Source organism: Hemiscyllium ocellatum, chromosome 9 (genome assembly GCF_020745735.1).
Source record: "Hemiscyllium ocellatum isolate sHemOce1 chromosome 9, sHemOce1.pat.X.cur, whole genome shotgun sequence".
Taxonomy (NCBI): domain Eukaryota; kingdom Metazoa; phylum Chordata; class Chondrichthyes; order Orectolobiformes; family Hemiscylliidae; genus Hemiscyllium; species Hemiscyllium ocellatum.
The window spans coordinates 38,280,787-38,304,082 of NC_083409.1; the positions used below are offsets into that span (position 1 = coordinate 38,280,787).

The following is a 23,296-nucleotide window of genomic DNA, read 5'->3' on the forward strand; positions in this document are numbered from 1 at the left end:
TTATTGCGGAGTCAAATTTGTTCCCATTCCTAAAAGATAGGATACTTTGTTTTGTCCAGGACTATCATCAGGACTGCTTTTTATTATTTAATCTCTCATTTCATGAAAAAAGAATTGCAATTACCTGTATATGGCCCCATTTCTTATCTCAAAATACAAAAGCATTATACCCACCCTGTGTTATTTTCAGTCATTAATTTGCACCAAGGAAGAGGTTAACCCTGAATTGTGAATCAATGCAAGTTGCTACTGTGACATTAACATCACATAAATGGAATTTCATCCTTTACTTTCCAGGAGTTTCATTTGGGAAGTTAGTTGCTGAATGTATAATCATGCTACATGCATGAAGATGGACTGTCAAGTAAGGCTTCAGAACTACCAATCTCCTGTTACTTCAGTCAAATATTATACGACGTGAACCATGTGAGGGTAGAAATTAGAGTAACACTATAAACGACATGATGGTGGGGCAGAATGTACAGCTGAGAGAGTTCAGTTAATGCCAGACTGTTCAATCAGTGAACAGCATATTAAAAACATTTCTTTATTCTGCTTGCAAATGCAACTACAGCAAACTTCCCCTGATAAAAGCAACATTACTAAGCTAGCAAAATGCCAAGAGAGTGGTGGCAAGTTATGTAATACACATTGGTGCAATTTTCAATCATGAGTGACAGGATTCTTACCCAGTCCTCTATCACAGTAAGTATTTATATTAAATATTTATCCTATCCTTAGTGACAAGATAGAGACTAGGAGCAACAGGATAATGATTAGAGATCACAATTCTCACTTATGGCACTTTGCTGGTTCAAAGGCACAGAAGACAATGTTCAACACCTTGGTCGTACTCTGTCTGAGACTGGTTAACACACACATGCCATTGAGAGTCAGAGGTGTACAGCATGGAAACAGAACTTTCAGTCCAACTTGTCCATGCTGACTAGATATCTTAGCCATATTTAGTCACATTTGCCAGCACTTGGATCACATCCCTCCAAACCCTTCCTATTCATAAACCCATCTAGATACCTTTTAAAATGTTGTAACTGTACCAGCTTCCACCACTTCCTCTGGTAGCTCATTCCACATACGCACCATCCAGTGTGAAAAAGTTGCCCCTTACGTCCCTTTTATATCTTTTTCCCTCTCGTTCTGGACTCACCCACTACAAGGAAAAGACCTGATCTAATTATCCTATCCATGCCCCTCATGATTTTATAAACCTCTAAAGGTCACCCCTCAGCCTCCAACGTTCCAGGAAAAACAGCCCCAACCTATTCAGCCTCAAATCCACCAACCCTGGCAACATCCTTGAAAGGGTTCAAAAAAAGATTTCCAATTTTCATAACATCCTTTCAATAGGAAGGAGGCCAGAATTGCATGCAATATTCCAAAAGTGGTCTAACCAACATCCTGTACAGCCACAACATGACCTCCCAACTCCTACACTCAATACTCTGACCAATAAATGCAAGCATACCAAATGTCTTCTTCACTATCCTATTTACCTGCGATTCCACTTTCAAAGATCTCTTTGCTCAGCAACACTCCCCAGGACCTTACCATTAAGGTGTATAAGTCCTGCTAAGATTTGCTTATCCAAAATACAGCACCTCATATTTAGCTAAGTTAAACTCCATCTGCCACTCCTCAGTCCATTGGCCCATTCGATCAAGATCCTGTTGCACACTGAGGTAATCTTCTTCACTGTTCACTACACCTCCAATTTTGGAGTCATCTGCAAACTTGTTAACTATACCTCCTATGTTCACATCCAAATAATTTCATCATTTATTTGAAAGCGGTGGACCCAGCACCAATCCTTGTGGTACACCACTGGTCCCAGGCCTGTCTGAAAAACAACCCTCCACCAGCACCCTCTGTCTTCTACCTTTGAGCCAGTTCTGTATCCAAATGGCTAGTTCTTCCTGTATTCCACAAGACTGAATCTTGCTAACCAGTGTTCCACAAGGAACCTTATCGAACGCCTTACTGAAGTCCTTACAGATCACATCTACCACTCTGCCCTCAATCCTCTTTGTTAATTCTTCAAAAAACTCAATCAAGTTCAAGAGACATGACTTCCCAACGCACAAAGCCACGCTGACCATCCATAATCAGTCCTTGCCTTTCCAAATACATGTAAATCCTGTCCCTCAGGATTCCCTCCAACAACTTCACCAGCGCTGTCAGGCTCACTGGTCCATAGCTCCCCTGGCTTTTCCTTACTACGTTTCTTCAATAGTGGTACCATGTTAGCCAACATCCAGTCTTCGACACCTCACCTGTGACTGTCAATGACACATGTCAGCAAGGGGCACAGCAATCAATTCCCTATCTCCCCTCAGAGTTCTAGGGTACATCTGATCAGATCCTAGGGATCTATCCACTTTTATGCATTTCAAGACCTCCTTGGAATCAAACTGGAGACCTTTCCCAATTGTACGCTTCCACATCACCACTGATCACTCTATCTATGAAATAAATCAAAGTTGCAATCTTGTATGGTGTAATAAACAAAATATTTAAATAATCTAATACATGAGCTATAAATAGTTGTCATTTTATGCTTCACATATGGTTAACGGTTTGACTAACTGGTATCTTGATAGCAAGTGAGGTTTTGAATATTGTAGATGGTAAGTTGCTAAATTAGACACCTCTGTGAATCAATTTACATGTGAATTAAACCATGTGGATCCACTGAGTTACAGTCGAAAGGAAAAGCAAAAACAAATTATAGAAATAAATTGATACAACAGATATACATTGGTGCCATTTGTGAGTGCTTTGCCCAAATAACAAAGCTCAAATTGAACAGAAACAACAAAATAAACAAAGTTCACACATGATTTTTATTGTAGAAAATCATTTAGGAGGAACAAAATATTTAAAATGCACATCTGTAATCAGGTTATTTATATTTTACACAGCAATTTATTTTAGCATATCAGACCTCTTCTTGTAGGTATAACAGACACATTAATTACCTTTACCTAGGAAGACCAGGAACAAATGAGTTAAAATTTTCTTTTTGGATGTCTAAATGTAAGAAAAACCTTTTATCTTTACTTAATATTTGCAATACCTTTTTTAAAATTTATCAAAGAAACAGTAATCTATGGCAGCTTTTCAAAGCAAATACATCGCCTGAAATCGCTGAGACATGGCTTATTAATTAGAAGTGGCAAACAGACATTTGTGACAGACCATTTGCTGCATGGTAATCAAGCAAATAATGAGATTCCTAAATCCAGAACAATTGTGTAAAAAATTCTTTACTGCAACCATCTTTGTGGCACTTTTGCATTTATTAAATCACATTTTAAAGCACTTTCTACTCAGATATGATCTTCAAATGCACTCAGTCAATATCATCCAATATGCATTCAAAACATGCAGTACATTAGCCAGGACATCAAAGGAGATGGGCAAGGCGGCTAAACACTTGCCCGAATCCCATCAGGAATCATTGATTTTGCATTGAACAGATTTTACTTAGTGTAAAATTAAAAAGTGCGTATCACACACCAAAAAGTACAAGTTTCACTGCACAGGTGATCCAAATGATGTTAAAAAGTTGCTTCGTAGAGCTGTTTTTGATCAAAGACGGATGCATTTGAATGGAACATAGGCTGGAGGAGGGAAAGAGAACTGGAAGATATTTTAAAATCAATGAGAGGTCCAGAATAGGATCAAAGTTAAAATAAATAAAAAAACTTGGAAAAGCAAAGAGGAAAGGAAAAATGAAGCTAACCAAGGTGATTAACTTTATTAAAAAGTTGTAAATGAAGTCTTTCTGAACTGGAATTAATATAACAATTTATACTGTCATACTATTGACCAATGGTAGCTATAGTGCCCTAATATTTGTATTTGCTTCAGTTAAAAAGGAAGAAACTACTCCATTCGGGGCCTAAAATACTCTAGAATCTATTATTAAGCTAAGCATGAAAACATGTCTGATTCAGAGGCATGGTCAGAGTTGATGGATATCGAAAACTGTAATGGTTGAGTCTGACTCTCTCAGGCACTGATTAAATATAGCAGCCCTAGTATATGAAAAGAATTGATGCTTCTCAATTGTTTTTGCAAAACTAGCAAACAACTATAGAGTCAGTTATTTATAGCAAGCAATAAAATTGCTCAAGAACAATTCTGCTAAATTGGGTTAGCAGGGGTCACTCTTTAATTGCATTCTAATTCTGAGAATTGCAATGGTTATGCAAAGGAAGTTTGTTTTAAAAAAAAATCCTGAACTAACTTGCATTACAACACAGGTGTAACAGATATTGTTCTGCCAAAGTTACAAACATTCACAATGGCAATGTTCCCAAACACATTTATCGTAATTCACAAATATTTCATATTAACCACAAATGTACACACAAACACATTGAAATACAATTCCACACCACAATGATTAGGTCTATGACATTGTAGTTCTTAAGGTAAGAGAAGGATTTAAGTTATATGCATTAAGTTTCTCAGTTCTAATATCACAACATATTATTCAAGCAACTATTATTGATACCTTAGCTGCCATATTGAAGATCATAAATATAAAAGGATAGTTTATTTACACTGAATGTACTGTAGCTGAAGCAAAATCTTGTCTTGAATGTGATAGATCAATGACTATTTCAAAGTGTGAAGCATTTTCACATATATACTCTGCTGGTGCGATTCATATTTTAAGTTTTGATGTAAAACCCAGTTGGCTTCAACAAAACTGGTCTAAATTAGTGTGTCTTAAAATAAACCATTTATTTAATTTTATAACAATGCACGCAGATGAAGAGGCAACAGTTTCCTTAATATCTGGTAAATCTAATACAAAGTGTAAATTGAAAATTTATAAACCCACAATAAAACATTAAAGATCGCAGCAAGCTGCAATGGTGATTTGGAGGGGAGGGGGCAGCGAAATCAATCATGATCTTAGGTGCTTTGAGACTTTTATAGAAACTCTGCAGAAGCAGCATACAACACTCAAACAAACTAATAGATAACACCACTGAATGGACAACACAAGGCAACTATACAAACATTACCACATTTAAAACACCACATCTACATTATACAGACACACAAAATGAGGTCTTGAACATCTATTTACATTGGGGAAATGGCTTCTGGAATGTTGTAGAAAGTCACAACATGTAGGAATTGTTCTCAATGAGTGTTTCTGGAAGGGGAAACGCATTTTGTGGAATAGTTACACAACCCAAATATTGTTGTCAGTGAAGCTCTGACATGCTTTGAAACTGATGGTCAAATAAGCTGATCTTTTTATAGCACACTAAGTTGTGTTCAGTACTCCCCATCATGTCAGTAGCTGTCAGAGAAAAGGCACTGGATTGAAGGCTTTCTGCCTTTATTGGAAGAGAACAGAGACAATACTTGAAATGTTTTTAAAAAAATCGAATATGTACACAAACTCATTCACAGAAAGAAACAGTTCTGTTTTTGGTGGTGGAGCAGTGAGGGAGTGAACAGTTAGAAGGAACGAAAAGGGGGGTTGCAAAAATGTATTCTTTTATACAAGTTATATTACAGTTTGGTTAAACATAACTGGGTAAACCATGCCTGCAAAAGTAAGCTTTACTGTGATGAAACAGGCTCCTGTACACTGGTAGAGCCAAGAGGCCTGGGTTCAAGTCCCACTTGTTCCCGAGGTGAGCAATAAAATATCTGAACTGTTGAATGGAAAAGTTTCTTTTACTGATATGAAAACCTGGCGCTTAGGGAAAGATGAAAATAAAAGGGATTCTGAGTCAAAATGCTTTCTTTCGCCACCTCACTTGGCTATAACAAAAATAAGAATGTAAAGAAAACAAAACATTCAAAGTTTATCTGGATTGCCCTCTGCCATCCTCTTGGTCATGAAACACAAATGGAGGTCATAGCTCATAGCAGCAATTAGTCTACAAATGAGGAAAGCACCAGCAGTGAACTGTCTGTTAGTGTTTTTGTTTTCAAAAGTGGAACTATCCCAGATTTCCTGTTGTAAATGCAACAAATTCAGCTAAAGTGCTTGCTTAAACATCTTTTTATAGCACTTTCTTCTTATGATAGAAACAGTGAGTTGTGTACAGTAGTCCACTGCAACAGCTTTACTTGCCATCAGTGTTCCCTGATGGTTGGCAAGAGAAAATAATCCAAAGAGAATATATGCATAAAGGGGTGGATGAACACAGGAGCACTCGACAGAGAGCCAGAGATGATGATGTAAGTCTGGACAACTGCCCACAAAACCCTACTCAAATAGATCCAGTGATTGCCTTGTGCAGTTGGTGAGGCTTCAAACAGAATTATTGCAAGAAGTCCCTGCAAGGCAAATGCGGCCCATGGACTTAGCAGGGGAGTGTTACTAGTGACAGAAAAAATGTGACAGTGAGAGTACAGCTGACGTACAGATAGACAAATCAAGTACTGCCAGTAGACAAACCAACAGTGAAAGAAAAACAGGATGAGAGAACAAACAAAACCGAGAAAGAGCTGTAGTCCCAAAAAAACTTATAAAGGAGCAAATAGTTGAAAAAGATAAGGCAGGTAGCAGATAAAAACTGCAAGCACATCAGGGTGCAGATGTTCTTCACTTCGCTAGGTTGGCATTTATGCACAATAGGTGAAACAGTTAGAACTGCAGGGAAACAAAAAAGACATGATCCACATAATCCTGTAAAAAACAACATAAGTACTAGCTCACATCTCTGACTGACCAAATCTGACAGAGAGAAAGATATTGCTTTCCAATTTTACCTGAATATCACTTAAAAAAGGGAAAAAAAAAATGAAAATTTCTCATGAGCTTGATGAATTCTGTCAAGGAATGATCAGGATCTATTTAAAAAGTATATTAATGCAAGGGGAGCTTACTGAATATTTCCTATTTACTATTCATGAATTGCAAAAAACCTCAGCCTGCATTTTAATCAAGTTCCTGGTTAGCATACAATTCAACGGCAAGGCTGGTTTTGCCTCAGACCTGGCTAAAATTTGGCGATAATTTGGAACTGGCGAGAGGGGTTTCTTTCCTCCAACTACCCATGCTCCTGTGGAGAAGAATATACATCAGAAAAACTGTTTTGAAATACATGTCTGATTTCCCATTTATATCCTAGGAGGCCATAATTCATTGTACCATAGAGAACTTGTTACTTTTGTTAGATCCTTGTCGTGTGACTAATGAAGGGCTTATGCTGGAAATATCAATTTTCCTGCTCCTCAGATGCTGCCTGACCTGCTGTGCTTTTCCACCACCACACTCTTGACTCTTGATTACTTTCCCATTCCCAGCTCCCTCCCACCAAGCCCCACCCCCTCCCATTTATCTCTCAGCCTCCCTGGCCCACAAGCCTCATTCCTGATGATGGGCATATACCAAAAATGTCGATTCTCCTGCTCCTCAGATACTGCCTGACCTGCTGTGCTTTCCCAGGCACCACACACTCTACTCTTGATTACCAGCAAAGACTTGTTACTCAGTCTGTGGACACTTTAGTCACAATTTTTACTTGTCCATTGATATTCTTAACTATTTGGAAATACCTTGTCATTATCTCCCTGCCCATATATTCTGTGCCTGGGTGTATTCCTCCACTTCACCTGACAAAGGAGCAGAGCTCCAAAATCTTGTGATTTTAAATAAATCTGTTGGGATTATAATCTGGTGTCAGACTTTTGCTTTGTCCACCTGAACCCAACACCAGCATCTCCACATCTGGGCTAGTAGTAAAGATGCTCTTTAGTATTGACATCCCCAAAACAGAAGCTTGGAAAATGCATTTGTCTTATACCATGGTGGTACCTCAACACTTGACAAGGAATGGAAATACTCATCTCAACCTGTTTCTTTCCAGCTAAAAATAAAAGAATTGTGAAGTAAGCAAAATAAAATCCAGTGAAATCACAATGAGTCAAATTCTGATAACACAAAACTCTGGTGTAATTATCAGGTGTTTCCAATGCAAAATAGAAATTCCAATAAATGAATACCAGTGGTAAGCTAAACTTCTGGACTGGTAACTCTGGAACCACTGACCTTGTGCACAATTCTCGTACAACTATGTCAATCAATTGGAGCAAATTAGGCCACATGAGAGCACAATATCATGGGAATGGCTGCAAAATAGTCTCACCCATATTATTGAGCAAACAAGCACAGAGACTGCAGAAATGCTCCAGACTTCACACTATGCATTAAAACACAAAATACATTTGACTGCACTACCAACACAGGGCACTTCCAAAGGTAGCATTTTAAGCAAAACAAAGTTTTTTTTTAAACAAAGCTAACATTCAACATTTTCAATAGCCTTTACTGTATAAGGTCCAGCCATTGTAAGGTGAGAACAAATTTGAAAGTAAAGTCATTTGTCACATATTTTCTGCATTAAGTGTTTTCATTTGGTTTTGTTTTGATAGAGCGTGTCTGTCAACAAATTGTATTACACAGGTGCTTAGTCTTAACTATGTTGAAGCTCTGTTAATTGTGCTATTGTAGGTGAATTCCCCTGCAATTTGACTTATTATAATTTTACTGTATTAGACATTGTTTTGGAGTTTTGAACATTAGCTAAACAAGATACAATGTTAAAGTAAAGGTCAGAATATAAAATCAAATAATTGTGCACTATCAATTTACAATGTTAGGTATACAGAACAATAATAAGTTGGAACAGATACAGACTGCACAAAAAAAATCTACACTTAATTATTTAAGTCCGCATAATCTCAGAAATGTCTGCAGGTTACTGGGTGACAACCACATATACTCCACCAGGCTATATTGCAGATACCCCATGATAAATCCACAAACAACATCAGTCACGTTATGTCTTCCCAGCATCACTCGTGACAGTCCCACGATACAAACCCATAGCACAATCAGAATGCGCAGCGGAATGGCTAAAACCAAGTGATTGAGGAAGAATCGACCTCCCAATGCTGCTCTGGTTGCATGGCCTGACGGGAATGAGTATCGGTCCACAGAGAAGGTAGCAAACATGTCCATCTTGTTATGTGAAGGTCGACGCCTGCGGACCAGTGACTTGACAATACCTACCAGGATTAGATCCAGGATCAAAGCTAAACAAAGAAACAAACAAATCATTATACAATATCAATGGGCAACATGGTCTCCACATCACATCTAACTGTTTGGCAGGCATGAATTACTGACCTCTCTGCCTATGGGTAGGAAACAGAAATATTGGTGTATGCAATTTTGAGAAAGACCTTTGTAATTAAACCAGAACTTAACTGTACAGCTGGCGCTCGTCTCCTGCACAGTGGGGACACAGTTGACTTGTGAGTCGCACATGTCAAGGCATTCTTCAAATCACAGAACAAACCCTTGATAATGCAGAGGTCTGAATTTATTCCTTTGGAATTGTAAAACAAGCTATGGGAGAAACATTGACCGAAAACATTTATTTTGGAACTATTCACTGTGGAATTTTTTTTCTTAAAAAGCTAAGGTGACTTAATGATACAGGGGCTTTCAAGAGACCTTAAGATTCCAGTTTGAGCGAGGCAAAAAATTAAACTTACATATAAAAAAACATGATTTGCTACTTTTAAAGCAAAATTGCATGACATTAGCGTATGTACTTAAATACCAGGATTTGGAAAACAGAGTTGTTGGGCCAAATCATTTATATATGCAGCAACAATCTGCAAGCACAGGTGCTTAGATGCAAATAAAAATCTTATTTAATCTATTTCACACATTAGGACTAGAAAATGTACAATTTCAAATATTTCCTAAAGAAGTGCTCAAATAGATAACTATCCTGCCAAGACTGGCAAGGAAAGTGTCTGTTTTTCTTTTATTTCTCTACCAATTGATCATCCGTGGCTTTGCTTGTTGCTCACTTAAGCAAGTTACATGCCCAGATTTTGTATGAGCAACAAATGGACGCCACATGCTGTTCTCATTATATTTGTCCACAGAATTCCTGAGTGAATAAAACAGGTAATGATTTGCCTCAGTTGAAAATGTGTTGCTGGTTAAAGCACAGCAGGTCAGGCAGCATCCAAGGAATAGGAAATTCGACGTTTCGGGCATAAGCCCTTCATCCAAAACGTCGAATTTCCTATTCCTTGGATGCTGCCTGACCTGCTGTGCTTTAACCAGCAACACATTTTCAACTGTGATCTCCAGCATCTGCAGACCTCATTTTTTACTCAATGATTTGTCTCAACCAATCAGACTGAAGAATTTTGAGTGAGCCATAAAGTCTAAAACAGTAAGTTTTAAAACACTTAATTTAATGCAAAATAACTTTCAAAAAATATGAAGTGTGGAGATAGATGAATGGGATTGAGAGATTTGAAACAAAAATTGCAAAAATATATTCTTGAAAGGATCTGCCAAAATTAAAATTGGAATGAATAATTCTCCACCATTTGTAAAATAACATGTTTACTGTATGTGTGGTTGCTTGGTAATAATTAAAATTCATCATAAATTTAAAATTTCAATTACTCTTGAATGGACAAGCCAAAAACTATGCCTCTCTTTACGTGTTTCTCTGACAAATAGTTAGGACAGGTTATTCATCTTAAAAGGTGTTTTGGTTAATGATTAAATATACAACACATTGCAGATTTGTCTAAAGCATGACACTGAATTACAAAATTACCTTATTTTAGTTCAAAGCAGAAACAGAATATTTGTTTCTTCAAAAACCATGCGAGAAGTAAAGCATAGCATGGAGAGACTGCCTAGGGTTCATTAAAATGACATTGTCCCACCTTTTTGGTTTATTTTACTTGTCTAAAAATCAACGTTTGCACTTATAGGTATTGAGTTTACTCAGTTATGAAGCACCCATAGCACTGCAAACACACAATTCTTTGGTGAAGAAATTTTTCATTATGTCAGTCCTAAATTGCTGATGCGTTATTCTCAGACTGTGACCCCTCATTCTAGACTCCCGAGCAAGGATAAACATCTCAGCACTTACACTATTAAGCCCTTTAAGAATTACATAGTTCAATTCAATCACTCTAGGTCTAAATTCTGGTCAACATAGGGCTAGTGTACTCAGTCAGAAGGCAGCACCCTCACTTCAGGAATCAATTCTTGTTCACCTAGCGAGCTTTAAACATACTATCATAAAAGAAAAGATGAAGTTTGAGAGAGACAACAAAATAACTTGTGCCAGCGATGCTGAACACCTTGGTTTTGTCTTACTAAAGCCTAATAAATGAGCAAATACACAAATTACAAATGTAAGCAAAAAATATTTGATGTATTTGAAAAGCTACACGGTGGCTGATCTGTCAATTAACCTCTTTCCATTTGGGAATTGTCTTTTTGTTTCAAACACTTTTTCTGAAAAAAAATGCTTTACAAGGAAAATCTGTTTGAGTACAAAATCTAACCAAGGGGTTTTCCACTTGGCAATTATAAAGTCCTTTTCATCAGGATATCAAAAAGGTCAAGTGTGCAGTGAGATTCCCTACATCCTGCCCAAGTGCTAGATCTCCTGCAAAGTCTTATACAACCTTGTGGATCCTCAGATGGAAAGGTTGGTGTAATTCTTTGCGAAAAATAGTTCTCTTGGTAGTACTTCGTAACCAATTAGATTTTACTTAGAAAACACTTTTTTTAAAAACAAAATGTGCTTAAAACAAAAGATAAAATTCTCTAGGGATTGGGGTTAAGTGAAAAAGCAGGTTAGCCACCAGGTGATGCCACACTCAAGCTCAGGAGCCGTCTTGTGTTCAAACTCCCATGTTGAGTCCAAATTCCTATGTTGTCTTTTTTTGTTGAGACTTTACATCACCAGATTTTCCTGTTCAGTACTGAGAATGCAGGGGTGGGATTCAGTTTCCACTCTGCTAGTAATTTACCAGTAGAAATATCAATAAAATGGGTATATTTGCAGGTAGACCTGATTTCCTTTCTATTCCTTCTCAAGTAAGGCTCGGTTTTGTGAGAAAACATCTGCTGTTCTCGAATTGAATGTGCCAAGTTTGAGATCATTGGGAATCATGATAAACTAGGAATAGACTGAATTATGATTTCATAAATAGACATTCTCAAAGATGTTTAGCTCTACTGTTACCAGACATTTCCATCTAAAGGAACCATAACTGATTTACTGGGTCACTTGCAGTTTCACCGCATGCCATATGTACTGAAGAAATGGGTGGATTAATTGTGAAGACAGGCAATTGCTCACGACTTGATCAGCCAGCTAAAATGAATCTGAATGAGCTCAATCATTTTTTTAGGATGGAGATATCACTGGTATGGTTGACATTTATTGCCTATTCCAGCTGTCTTAACTTGAGTGGCTCAGCAGGTAAGTTCAGGAGCACTAACTGCATTAGTGTGGTTTGAGAGTTACATACAAGCTACACTGAATGAAGAGTCAGTTTCCCCCAAAAAATAATACAAACGCTGACCATGATCCAATGTTTTTGTCCTCACTTTTCCTTTAAAAAAATGATCCCAGCTTATTGCCAAAGCTGAATTCAAATTTTCAAACTGTCCTGGAGGGATCTGAAAACAATATTACTGTTTGATATCATAATCTGTGCATTCTGTGCCTGTGGCATCTTGTTTTAAACTTAAGATGATTTGCTTTCTCTTAAAACACAATTCTTAGAAACAAAACTCAAAAGCCAAATTATTTCTATAAATGAAACCTATAGTCAAAAATTCCAAAACATGACAATGAGAAAGACGAATTTTAATCAAATTGTCCCATTAATGTAATTGGTAGTGCTGAACAAATGGCCACGTTCTATGAAAGGATATAAACTATAGTGTTTACACCACAGAAACAGGCCAGTCAGCCCAACCAGTCCATATCAATTTTTATGCTACACGCAAATTTCCTTAAAATCTTCTTAAAATAAACATCCTTTATTTTTCAATGTTTACCTAGTTTCTCCCTAGTCATATACCTCATTCCTCTCAGGACAAAGTTCCACATTCTAAGTATGTACTCTGTACAGTTTCACTTGCATTTGTTACTGTCTCATACTTTCATTATTAAGGCACAGTCTGGAGGGGTGCAGTTACTTTCCAGTTCCACAACTGGACTGGGCAATAACACGTTTAACCAGCATGGTGATACGCCAATTAATTTTAGGTTTATGGTCTTAAGATTATATTAAATTTTGTACTAAAAACAATTCCACCAAGTTTCTTTCAAAGAATAACTAGTTTACGACAAATAAAACTTACTCTAACATGCAAAGATTACTGACCAAAAACAAAGGTTCAGACTGTGTAAAGACACAGATAAAAGCATATGGCAACTGCTACAAGGCACTGTGGGGAAAAGTCTGTGGAAAACAAATCGGAGTTAATGTTTTGGGTCAAATTAGATGATTCTTCTCAAAAACTGCTAGAATTAGAGCTTTTCCAATAATTTCTCTTTTGTTTCTGATTTCAGATGTTGCACCTGCAGTTCTTTCAGTTTTTATCATCTAAAGTTTTTCTGTCAAAGTATAACAAGGGACCATTAAGTTCCAAGACCCATTCGTTACCTCAAAATGAAAGTAAATAGTCTCCGGCATGCTACAAAATGCTGTTGTTTTTGCAACATGCAGAGTAGATCTGAGAAATGTCAAATTCCAACGTGTCATTTTTTTTTCCGCTGCAGACTGTCCAGAACTGTTTTGACACTTCCCATGTACTTTTATTCATTTATCTATAAGTATATTTTTGCAATAAAAACAAATTGATCCATATTTGACTGAATTTGCATACTATGCATATAACTTCTCTCCTGCTCCAGAGGTATAGGTTGATTCAAAAATATAACTTCTGTCAAATTATCTGCAGAATTGGACTCCATTTTCCTTGCCTCATAAATTGGGTGATCTACACACTTAACTGACTGAATTCATATTGTAGCTAATAAGCAAGTCTAAGATCAGTGTAGCAATCTCAGCATCAAAACCAATTTCAAAGTGAAATGAATGAATGACATTTCCATTGTCCTTTTGTTACCATGTGAAACCAATACCAAATGAAAAATAAAGTCATTCAATTCGAACAAATGGTTCAGTTTAATTCAGTCGACGTAGAAATAAACATACTTTCTTGATAGCTTAGTGAGTGAAGAAAGATTCAGTGTTGTACTAAACTATAGTAGCAGAAGACCTTGTGCTCACTTCAAGATTTATACTGACTTCGATTTCACCCAAGTTAGCAATTAAAGCGCTCCAATTACCTACAACACCTTAGTTCACTGGGCTCATTCCTGAGACCTTAGGAGGAGAAACTCAATTAAAACTCATGCAGTTCAGAAGATGAGAGAGGATAGTATTGAAATGTTTAAAATTCTGATGGGCTTTGACTGGCAGAATGGTGTGAGATGTTTTCCTTATGGGACTAGCACAGAAAGAAGCAGCACAGTTTAAAACTAAGTGGTTTCCCATTCAAGATGGCAACAAGGAGAAATTTCTTCTGTGGGTCATCAGTTTTTCGAATTTGCTTCTCGAAAGAATAGTAGAAACTGGGGCATTGAATGCATTCAAGTGTGTTTGACAGATTTTTGATTGAGAAGGGAGTCAGATGTTATGGCACAATCAGGACAACAGAATGAATGCCACAATTAGGTCAGCCAAACCTAACTGAATGGTAAAACAGCTGAATGATTTATTCCTGTTCTTTCTTCATATGTTCTTCGGGAAGGAGTGGAGAAATAAAAATCAACCAATGTACCCATATCTGCACATTAAAATAAGATTTGATAACATTCTACATAAGCAGTTAGTGCACACAATTAGGGCTCTTGGGATATGGGATAATAAATGAGCATTGACTTTGGACTACTTAAACAAAAAAAAACAGAATAAACATAATATTCTGGGTTAGCAGGCTGCAACTATCAAAGTTCCACAAAGATTAGTATTTGGCTTTAGCTACTTGTAAACTATATTAAATTACTTAAACAAGGGGACCAAATGTAACGTGTTCAAATTTGTTAGATGGGAAAACAGATTGTGAAAGAATGCAAAGCAACTACAAAAGAATATCAAAAGATTATGAGTGACTAAGAAAGTTTCAGATAGATTTCAATGTGAAATTACCCATTTGGTAAGAAATAATAAAAGTAGACTCATTTTAAATGGTGAGAAACTATTACAAGTTGGTTTTCAGAGGAATTTGGAGTTCTTAAAGAAAGAAGGCAGAAGCAAAGTTTGTTTGCTGTGACACAATGCTATTAGGAAGGCAAATAATATGTTGGTCTTTATTGCAAGGCTGTTGAAGTATAGCAGTAAGGAATGCTTGCTCTACTTTGTGAAGGTGGGACCACACCTGGAATAATCATTGCAGTTTTTGTCTCCTTATAGAAGGAAGAATGCAACTGCTTTGAACAAATGCAGCAGGGTGGACTCCTGGAATGAGGGGATTGTACAAGGAGATATTAAATAGACAGAATGTATATCCCTTGGCATTCAGAAGTAGAAGCAATCATTGAAACATGAAAATTCTTAGGAGGCTTTATAGCTTAGATGCTGACAGGATATTTTCTCAGGTTTGGTAATCTAGAACTAAGGAATCAGAGGTTCACAATAAGAGGTCAGCCATTAATGACTGGAAAATTCTATTGTGAATTTTCAGAATTTGCTGCATCAAGAGAGCTGTGGATGTTCAGTTGTTGCGTGCATTGCAAGCCAAGTTGATAGATTTTGGATATGAAGGTTTTTGAGGGATCGTAGGCAAAAGTGGAAGTGTGTAGATGAGGTCAATAACCTATTATCATATTGAAATGTTGAGAGAAAGCTCAAAGGGCCAAACGGACAACCCTTGATCCTGTTTATGTTTTTATTGTGACATTTGCTGGATTGGGTGAATGCGTGGCAAAAAAAGCATGCTCAGGATTTACTTGGAAGCCCATCACAGCCAAAATAGCATGATAATAATAGTGTTTAAATTTACACATGAAAGATATCGAAATTACCAGAGAAGTGCTGGCACTCATGAAAACACTCCCTAGGAACACAGTCAGCGCCATCAGGAGTTATTTTGTAACTTAACAAGTGCAAATATGTATATTAGCAACAGTTTGATAGGGCTAATACAAAAACTGTGAAACACAGTAAACAGAATTTACACTAGAGATGTAATCTTCAACACGTGCCAAGAGTTGCAGGTGGAATTAAACATCCAACCAACATGCATTTCATTTTAAAACCAATAAGTACATAAATAGCCATGAAGCATACCTTTTGTAAAATAAAAACACTTCTACTCAGTTCAGATCATAAGGTAGAACTGATGAAGCATGTGTTCATAATCGAAAATATTGCTTCAAGTGGTTACCCTCTGACAATGTATCAACTATTAAATAAAAGGTTATTGTGTCTGTTGTTACTGCATCTGAAGAATGGAGGTACGTTGGAATGCTCAATCCTTAATTAAACTCTTTGAAATTGATATTTTGCAAATGTTTGGTTGTTAAACCAATTATTTAAAAGTCGTTCACACAAGTATTAAAATACCAGCGAGTGGCTTCTAGCACTTTACAGTGTGAAGCTCATAAATTAGGAGATCTAAATTTACTTGAGAATCTTTAAATTTCCAGCACCTAATTCTTTGCATTTTTAGTTCTTAGTAAGTGGCCAGCAATTAAGCAAAAGAGTTCTTTTGGTGGTTTAGTGCCCCTACCTCTGAGCCAGATCTTTGGGCTCAAATCCCACCTGCTTCATAGTGTGTAATAATATTGCTGAACAGACTGATTACAAAATGTTTACAAGACCAAGATGCCTGCACACTGGAATTAGCAGGCATCAAGATTTCAAAAGATAATTTAAACTTCACTTTGTAAAATACTGATGCCACATGTAATCTGCTTGCCCACCTACATAGAAGGTTCAAATGTAATAGGCCATCTAAGGCAGTAGGTTAAAATCTAAGGCAGTGTCAAGTTACTGTGGGTGTCTTGAAGTGGTACAGGAAAGGGCAGATAAGAATTGCAAAAGGTTGGTAAATGTTCAAGTCAAAGTCCCAAATTTTATAAGCTGCTGGTTCAAGTTTGGAAAGTTACTCAATTTTCAACTGAAATTGCAACAGTACAATGTTCTGTGAGGGGAATAAATAATATGGTATAATTTAAAAGGAAATGCAGAGTGTGATCTGGTGCTGCATATGAACAAATCCTTAAAGATTGAGTGGTGGTGGTGTTCTGGTGAAGATGCATTCAACCAGACAAGTGGAGAGCATTCTAACACTCTCCAGATATGTGCTTTGTATGAGGTGTAAAGGATTACGGGCAGTCAGGAGTCAGGGACACTGCAAAATAATCAGATTCTAAACTGCTCTTGTTGGCACAGTATTAATGTGGTGATTTCCTGTATATTGACATATAGAATTCCTGATGTGATATAATGGCCTCCAGCAGCAATCACTTTTCCCTTGTGCCAAATAGGTTTCCAAATCAGTGATTTCAAAATTTCCTAAACGTCCCCCCTTGTTATCAAGCATGGATAAATGCCAGGGCAACCCTGCTCACTCTGGCATTCCTCGTTACATATGAACCAAGATTGTAATGCATTCTACAGCTGAACAGTCCTGGCTAAGTCCAAAAAATATCATTGAAGGGTTGTTAGCCATTAAGTGTTACTTAATGGCATTGTTGATATCACCTTGTGATTTTTAAGATTAGATTAATGGGACAATAATTGGCCATTGTGAATTTTGGGATTTTTTTTATGGACATCACAAACATGTACAATTTTCCTCTATACAGCATAAATGCCAAAGTTGCACCACACAGCTTGTCTCATGTCCTCCGCACAGGGTGTTGTCAGGTTCTATGACCTTTCACTCATTGCACTCAGTCATGGAGTAAATTAAATTGGTTGAAGAATGACTTTTATGATGCTGGGAAACTCAAAAGAGGCTGAGATAGATGATCCATTTAGCATTTATGGCTAACGATGACTGCAAATGCTTCAGGCTGGTCTTTTACACTCATGCTAAATTCTGCCATTGTGAAGGATGGAATGTCTTTGGATCCTTCACCTCTGGTTAGCTGTTTAATTATTCAAAACCATTAACCACTGGATCTGGTAGGATTGCAAAGCTTTGATCCCATTTATTATGGGAATATCTTAGTTCTGAATAATATCACATTACGTCCACCGTGCAACATGTAGGCAGTCCTTTATTGTTATTTGATATGACAATAATGGTAGAGTAAGAAGTATACCAAGCCACAAAGTTACAGACTGTCTCAGGACACAATTCTTCTGATCACGGACCCAAGAAATTCATGAATGCCCAATTTGGAGCGACTAGATTTGTTCTGATTCTATTACATTTAAGCACGTTTGGAGTCCCACACATGATAGAGGAAGTCTTATGTGAAGACAAACAATGTTGATTTCTATCTCTGACAGTATTGGTAAGATTGGCAATGTTGCAACAGCTAGTGTGGTCAGGATAAGCCACATTGGTACTCTTTCTGCCTATTGCTGGCCCAGTCTTGTAACTATTTCCTTCAAGGACTCGGCAATCTCAGTCAGTCAGTCAGTTTTGATGCAAACAAACCAATTCTGGTGAAGTCACTCACCCAGAGGGTAGCATGTGCCCTTGCTACCCTCAGTGCTTCATTGACGTGAAGTGATGCTCAACGTGGAGGCATTATCAGATAAAGGACAGCATTAGGTGGTATTGAGAAGGTTGTTTTGAACAATTTTGAGATGATGCTTCAAGACTTCAAGGGTCCAGAATGAATATTGCAGATACTGATGATCACTCCCTCCCAACCATTCATCCACTGTGCTGCCAACTCTGGTGGAATGCAAAATACCCAAAGGGCTAGCAATGTCTAGAACATTGGCTGAGAATAATGATGTTATGTTATTACCTGACTAATCTGTGGTCTAAACATGTAATTGTTATTGCACATGGATTCCAATTCAGATCAAATAACGACTTATCTATTTATAGCACTCCTAGCTTACACAAAAAGTTTCACTGGAATCTATGTGACAGAAATAGAACAAAGCATATGTTAATGAGGGCTTGTAGAATTGACTGGGTGGGATAAGTCAACATGTCCAGGACCTGGGTCAACCAGATTGCGATTGAGTCACAAAAAGACATAAGATAAGGATGGCAGATTTCCTTCCCTCAAGGGCGTGAATGAACCAAAGCATTTTTAACGACATTTCTGAGGTTTCATGGTCAGCATAAATGTGACTTGCTTTTTATTTCACATTTATTTAGCTAATTGAATTTAAGTTCCCCAACTGCTATAGAAAGATCTGGATCATTTGCTTAGGTCTCTCAATTACTAGCCCAATAACAGAACCATTATTTCTACCCACCATACAGATGTAATGCTGGTAATTCTTGCATAACTTAAAAGATTACGGCTACTGATTCTGTGTTGGCATCAATTTTATCAATTTGACTTAAATAGATTTGTGAACTAAATTTTTAAGCAAACTTGATTGTCTAAAATTTCTAGAAGCTGAATGTAGATTTGGAATATACAGTCATGTTCAAAACTCTCAAAAAATAAATCAATTTACTGCCTAACTGGGACTTTTCAATGACTTCATCAGTATCTCATTGTTTTTCATTACCCAGCCTTTAAAATGTGAAAAGAATGAATGGGCAGATCTTTATACATCATGTAACTTTATCCACCACTGACCACGTTTAATGAAATTTGTGACCACACAACTTCAAAATACTGAGGAAACTGCACATAGGGAACATATAGGAGAGACAGTGAGGGTTTTGATGTTTTTAAAATGTGTGGAAGGACAGAGAGCAAAACTGTGGATAATCAGCAAGTTGTTTATCTGGATGCCAGTCAGCACCCAACATACATTTTATGAAAGTGTTTAGGAAGCTTTTTGCAAATTATATTCTTTGTTACAGAAATAGTAATGCCTGGGAAATTAGTTCAAACATTGGATTATTTTTGTATTTAGTAGACATTTAATTACTTATGTTACTAAAAGCATAAAAGATACTGAATGAGGTTTATAATAAATAAAAATGCTTATTTATTGTTCCAAGATCTGAAAATATTGTAATACACAACACACATATGCAATCTTTGGTATTTGTACTATTTTATCCATCTCAGCAAATCTACCCCTAAAAATCAACAGAGAAACAGAACGTAATGTTGATCCATGCGTGCCAACATACAAATTAGAAGCAGAAACAGGCCATTCAGCTCAAATTGTAACCTCAAATCCACATTCCCACTAACCCTGATTAACATTCACCTCCTTTGTTTATCAAGAATCTACATACCTCTATTTCTAAAAAAAACAAGAACTCTGCTTCCACCAGAGCAAAACTTTCATCTAATGTTTCAAATGCGTTACACCATATTTTTTTTAAAACAGTGACCTAACAGTTGTAGCTTTTCCTATAAGAGGAAACATTCTCTTCATTTTCACCAAAATAAGACCACTTGGGATGTTTCAATCAAGACATCTCTTTCTTTTCTAAACCATAAGGCTACCTCCCACCTCACCATTTCAAGTATTAGTCTAGTAAACCTATGAACGACCTCCAAAACAATTACATTCTTCCTTAAATAAGTTGACTAACACTGCACAGTGTGCCAGATCTGGCCTCAGCTATACCATGCATAACCACACAACTTAAATTTGTATTAAATTTTCCTCATGATAAATGATAATATTCTACTGTATTTCCTAATCACTTGTTGTATCTGCAAACTAATCTCTTGTGGTCACTCTGCATTGCAGAGCTCTGCAATCTTTAACCATTTCGATAATACTTTAACTTCCTGCCAAAATGGACAATTTCACATTTTCCACATTGTACTTTGTTTGTCTCATCTTTGCCACTCTCAACCTATATCTTTTGGTAGCCTCCTTTTGTCCTCTTCACAATTTACTTTTCTACCCATATTTGTAACGTTAGCAAATTTACCAGTCATAATAAAGTCCCTTCATTGATGCCATTTAAATAAATTGTAAATAGTTGAGGTCTGGTGGCAACGCTTCTAACATTTTACTAATCTGAAAAGGAGTAAATTATACCTAATCTCTGCTTCTTGTTAGCTAGCCAAATTTATATTCACTTCAATATGCTATCCCTATATCATGAGCTTTTAGTTTCCATAATAATCTTCGATATGGCACCTTATCAAATGCCTGCTGGAGTTCTAAATAAAGTACATCACCTTTCTCTACATAGGTAAGTCTCAGTCTGGAAGAGTTCCAACATATTTGCCAAATATATTATGATGCAACAGAGTCATTTAATAATTGGAATAAATGAGTGGATGGAAAAGAAGACTGTGAAAAAATGTAGCTCTGAAGAAAGTATCAAGCATCATCCTGAAGAAAAGGCCCTCAAGAGAAACAATTTCTGTTTGTGGAACTATCCCAAATCAGAGAACACCAATTTAAAGTGACGGCAAAACAAGAAACAGCAACGAGTAAGTACTTTCCTTTTTAAACATGGGGAGTGGTTAGGACTTGGATATAACACCTAGTTGTGTGGCGGAAGCAGCTTCAATTGAAGCTTTCAAAAGAAAACTGACTCAGTTTACAGAAAGAGAGAGAGAAAGAAAGAGGCAGAGAGGTGAAAAAAGGGCTGGTGAAAAAATGTTGCTCTAAAGTATCAAGAGTTATCCTGAAAAAAAAGGCCCTCAAGAGAAACAACTTCTGCTTGTGGAAGGACCCTAAATCAGTGAACACTAATTTAAAGTGACTGGTGAACGGTGAGGGAGTAGGGTACTGGGTGAATAGCCCTTGCAAGCAAGACGGACTTAATGGCCTTCAGCGCTGTCACCTCTACTGCTGTAGGAAGTTCAGGTAACATGCAGCATTGGAGGAGAGGCCATTCGTCCCGTCGAAGCTTCGGAAGCAAGACGTCCAACCAGCCTCAACCCTGCCCACGTTCCCGGTAGCCCTGTTCCCAACTCTAAATCACAGTCCGGCGGATCAAATCCTGCCGGGGGCGGGGAGGGGCTGGAGAGAGAGAGATTCAATCCCCCACCCTGGAGCTGGGTTGAAAGGGTGTCCCCCTCTGGTTGCTGGGCCTGGAAGGTCAGTCAGGGATGGGAGACTGCACTCACTCACTCACCCAGCAGCAGGTTGAGCAGCACTTCGTGTCCGGCGGTGCTGTCGCTCTTGCACAGACAGTACAAGGTGCCCCCGATCCAGGGGATGCCGTGGCCCGACACCTCGATCAGCTTCATGATGGGCCGGGCGCTGCCCCAGGCCGAGTCCTCGGTGGCGCACACCCCCAGGCGCTTGGAGAGCCACAGGTCGATGGCCAGCAGCGAGCGCAGGGCGATGCCGAGCAGCGACGGGTTCAGCTTCATGCAGTCCTCCTCGGGCTGCGGGCAGGGGTATAGGCCGGAGCCCGAGTCCCGACGGAAGCCCGCTGCCCCCGCCTCCAGCTGCTGCACCGCCCGGTGCCGAGGCGACGGAGGCTCGGGGCTGGCCCCTCTCTGCAGGAGGCCCGGAGGCCTCCCCGCCACCAGGTACTCCAGCCTGCCGCCACCTTTCGGCTCCCGGTTCCGGGATTTGGGGGAGTGAGCCGGCATCTTTCCAGGCCTCCCTCCTCCTCCTCCTCCTCCTCCTCCCCCCGCCGAGTGCACCGTCAGGGGAGGAGCGGAGCCTCCTCCTCGGCAACCGCCGTCGCCAAGGCGCCCGTCGTCCGGCTCGAGGAGGGGGCGGAGCCGGCTACCCGTCAATCAAATCACCCCGGTAACCCGCACGCGGCCGCAAGGGCACCGCCAGCGTGCAAAACCATTTGAGTGCACTGCGACCGCGCGCACCGGTGCATCTACCTGCTCAGTACCGCATCAGCCCTGCACCTGAATAAACTGCCGCCGGAGACCTGTGCTTGCGTCGGCCTGTTGCACGTGCGGTCCTGGCACGTGCTCGTGTTGGGTAAACTGCAGCAACCAGCCCCGCATGTGAATACACTGCAGCCGTAGACCCGCATGTGTATGTATTGCGTGAACTGCAGCGACCGCATATGTTGGTATTGAGTGAACTGCTGCAACAGCCCTGCATACGAATACCTCAACCGGCGACCCGCATGTATTGCTATTAAATGAACTAAAGCAACAGGCCTGCATGAGGATGGACTGCAGCAGCAGATCTGCATGTCCTCGCATTGAATGAACTGCAGCCACCAAGCTGCATGTCCTCATATTGAATAAACTGCAACAACATGTGAATATACTGCAGCAATAGAGCAGTTCATGTTGGTATTGATGTTGAATGAACTGTAGCAGTACACTCATTAATGCTGGCATTGAATGAAATGCAGCAACAGACCTGCGCG

General features: G+C 38.6%; 1 protein-coding gene across 1 annotated transcript; it reads right to left on the bottom strand.

Moving 5' to 3' along the window:
- Positions 1 to 2,885: 2,885 nt before the first annotated feature.
- Positions 2,886 to 22,634, bottom strand: plpp6 (phospholipid phosphatase 6). The gene is made up of 2 exons (XM_060830158.1): positions 22,082 to 22,634; positions 2,886 to 9,099 (listed from the first exon to the last, which is right to left on the bottom strand). Exons 1-2 carry the CDS (start codon positions 22,545 to 22,547, stop codon positions 8,726 to 8,728), a joined length of 840 nt encoding a protein of 279 aa, XP_060686141.1. The 5' UTR covers positions 22,548 to 22,634; the 3' UTR covers positions 2,886 to 8,725.
- Between the last annotated feature and the right edge of the window lie 662 nt (positions 22,635 to 23,296).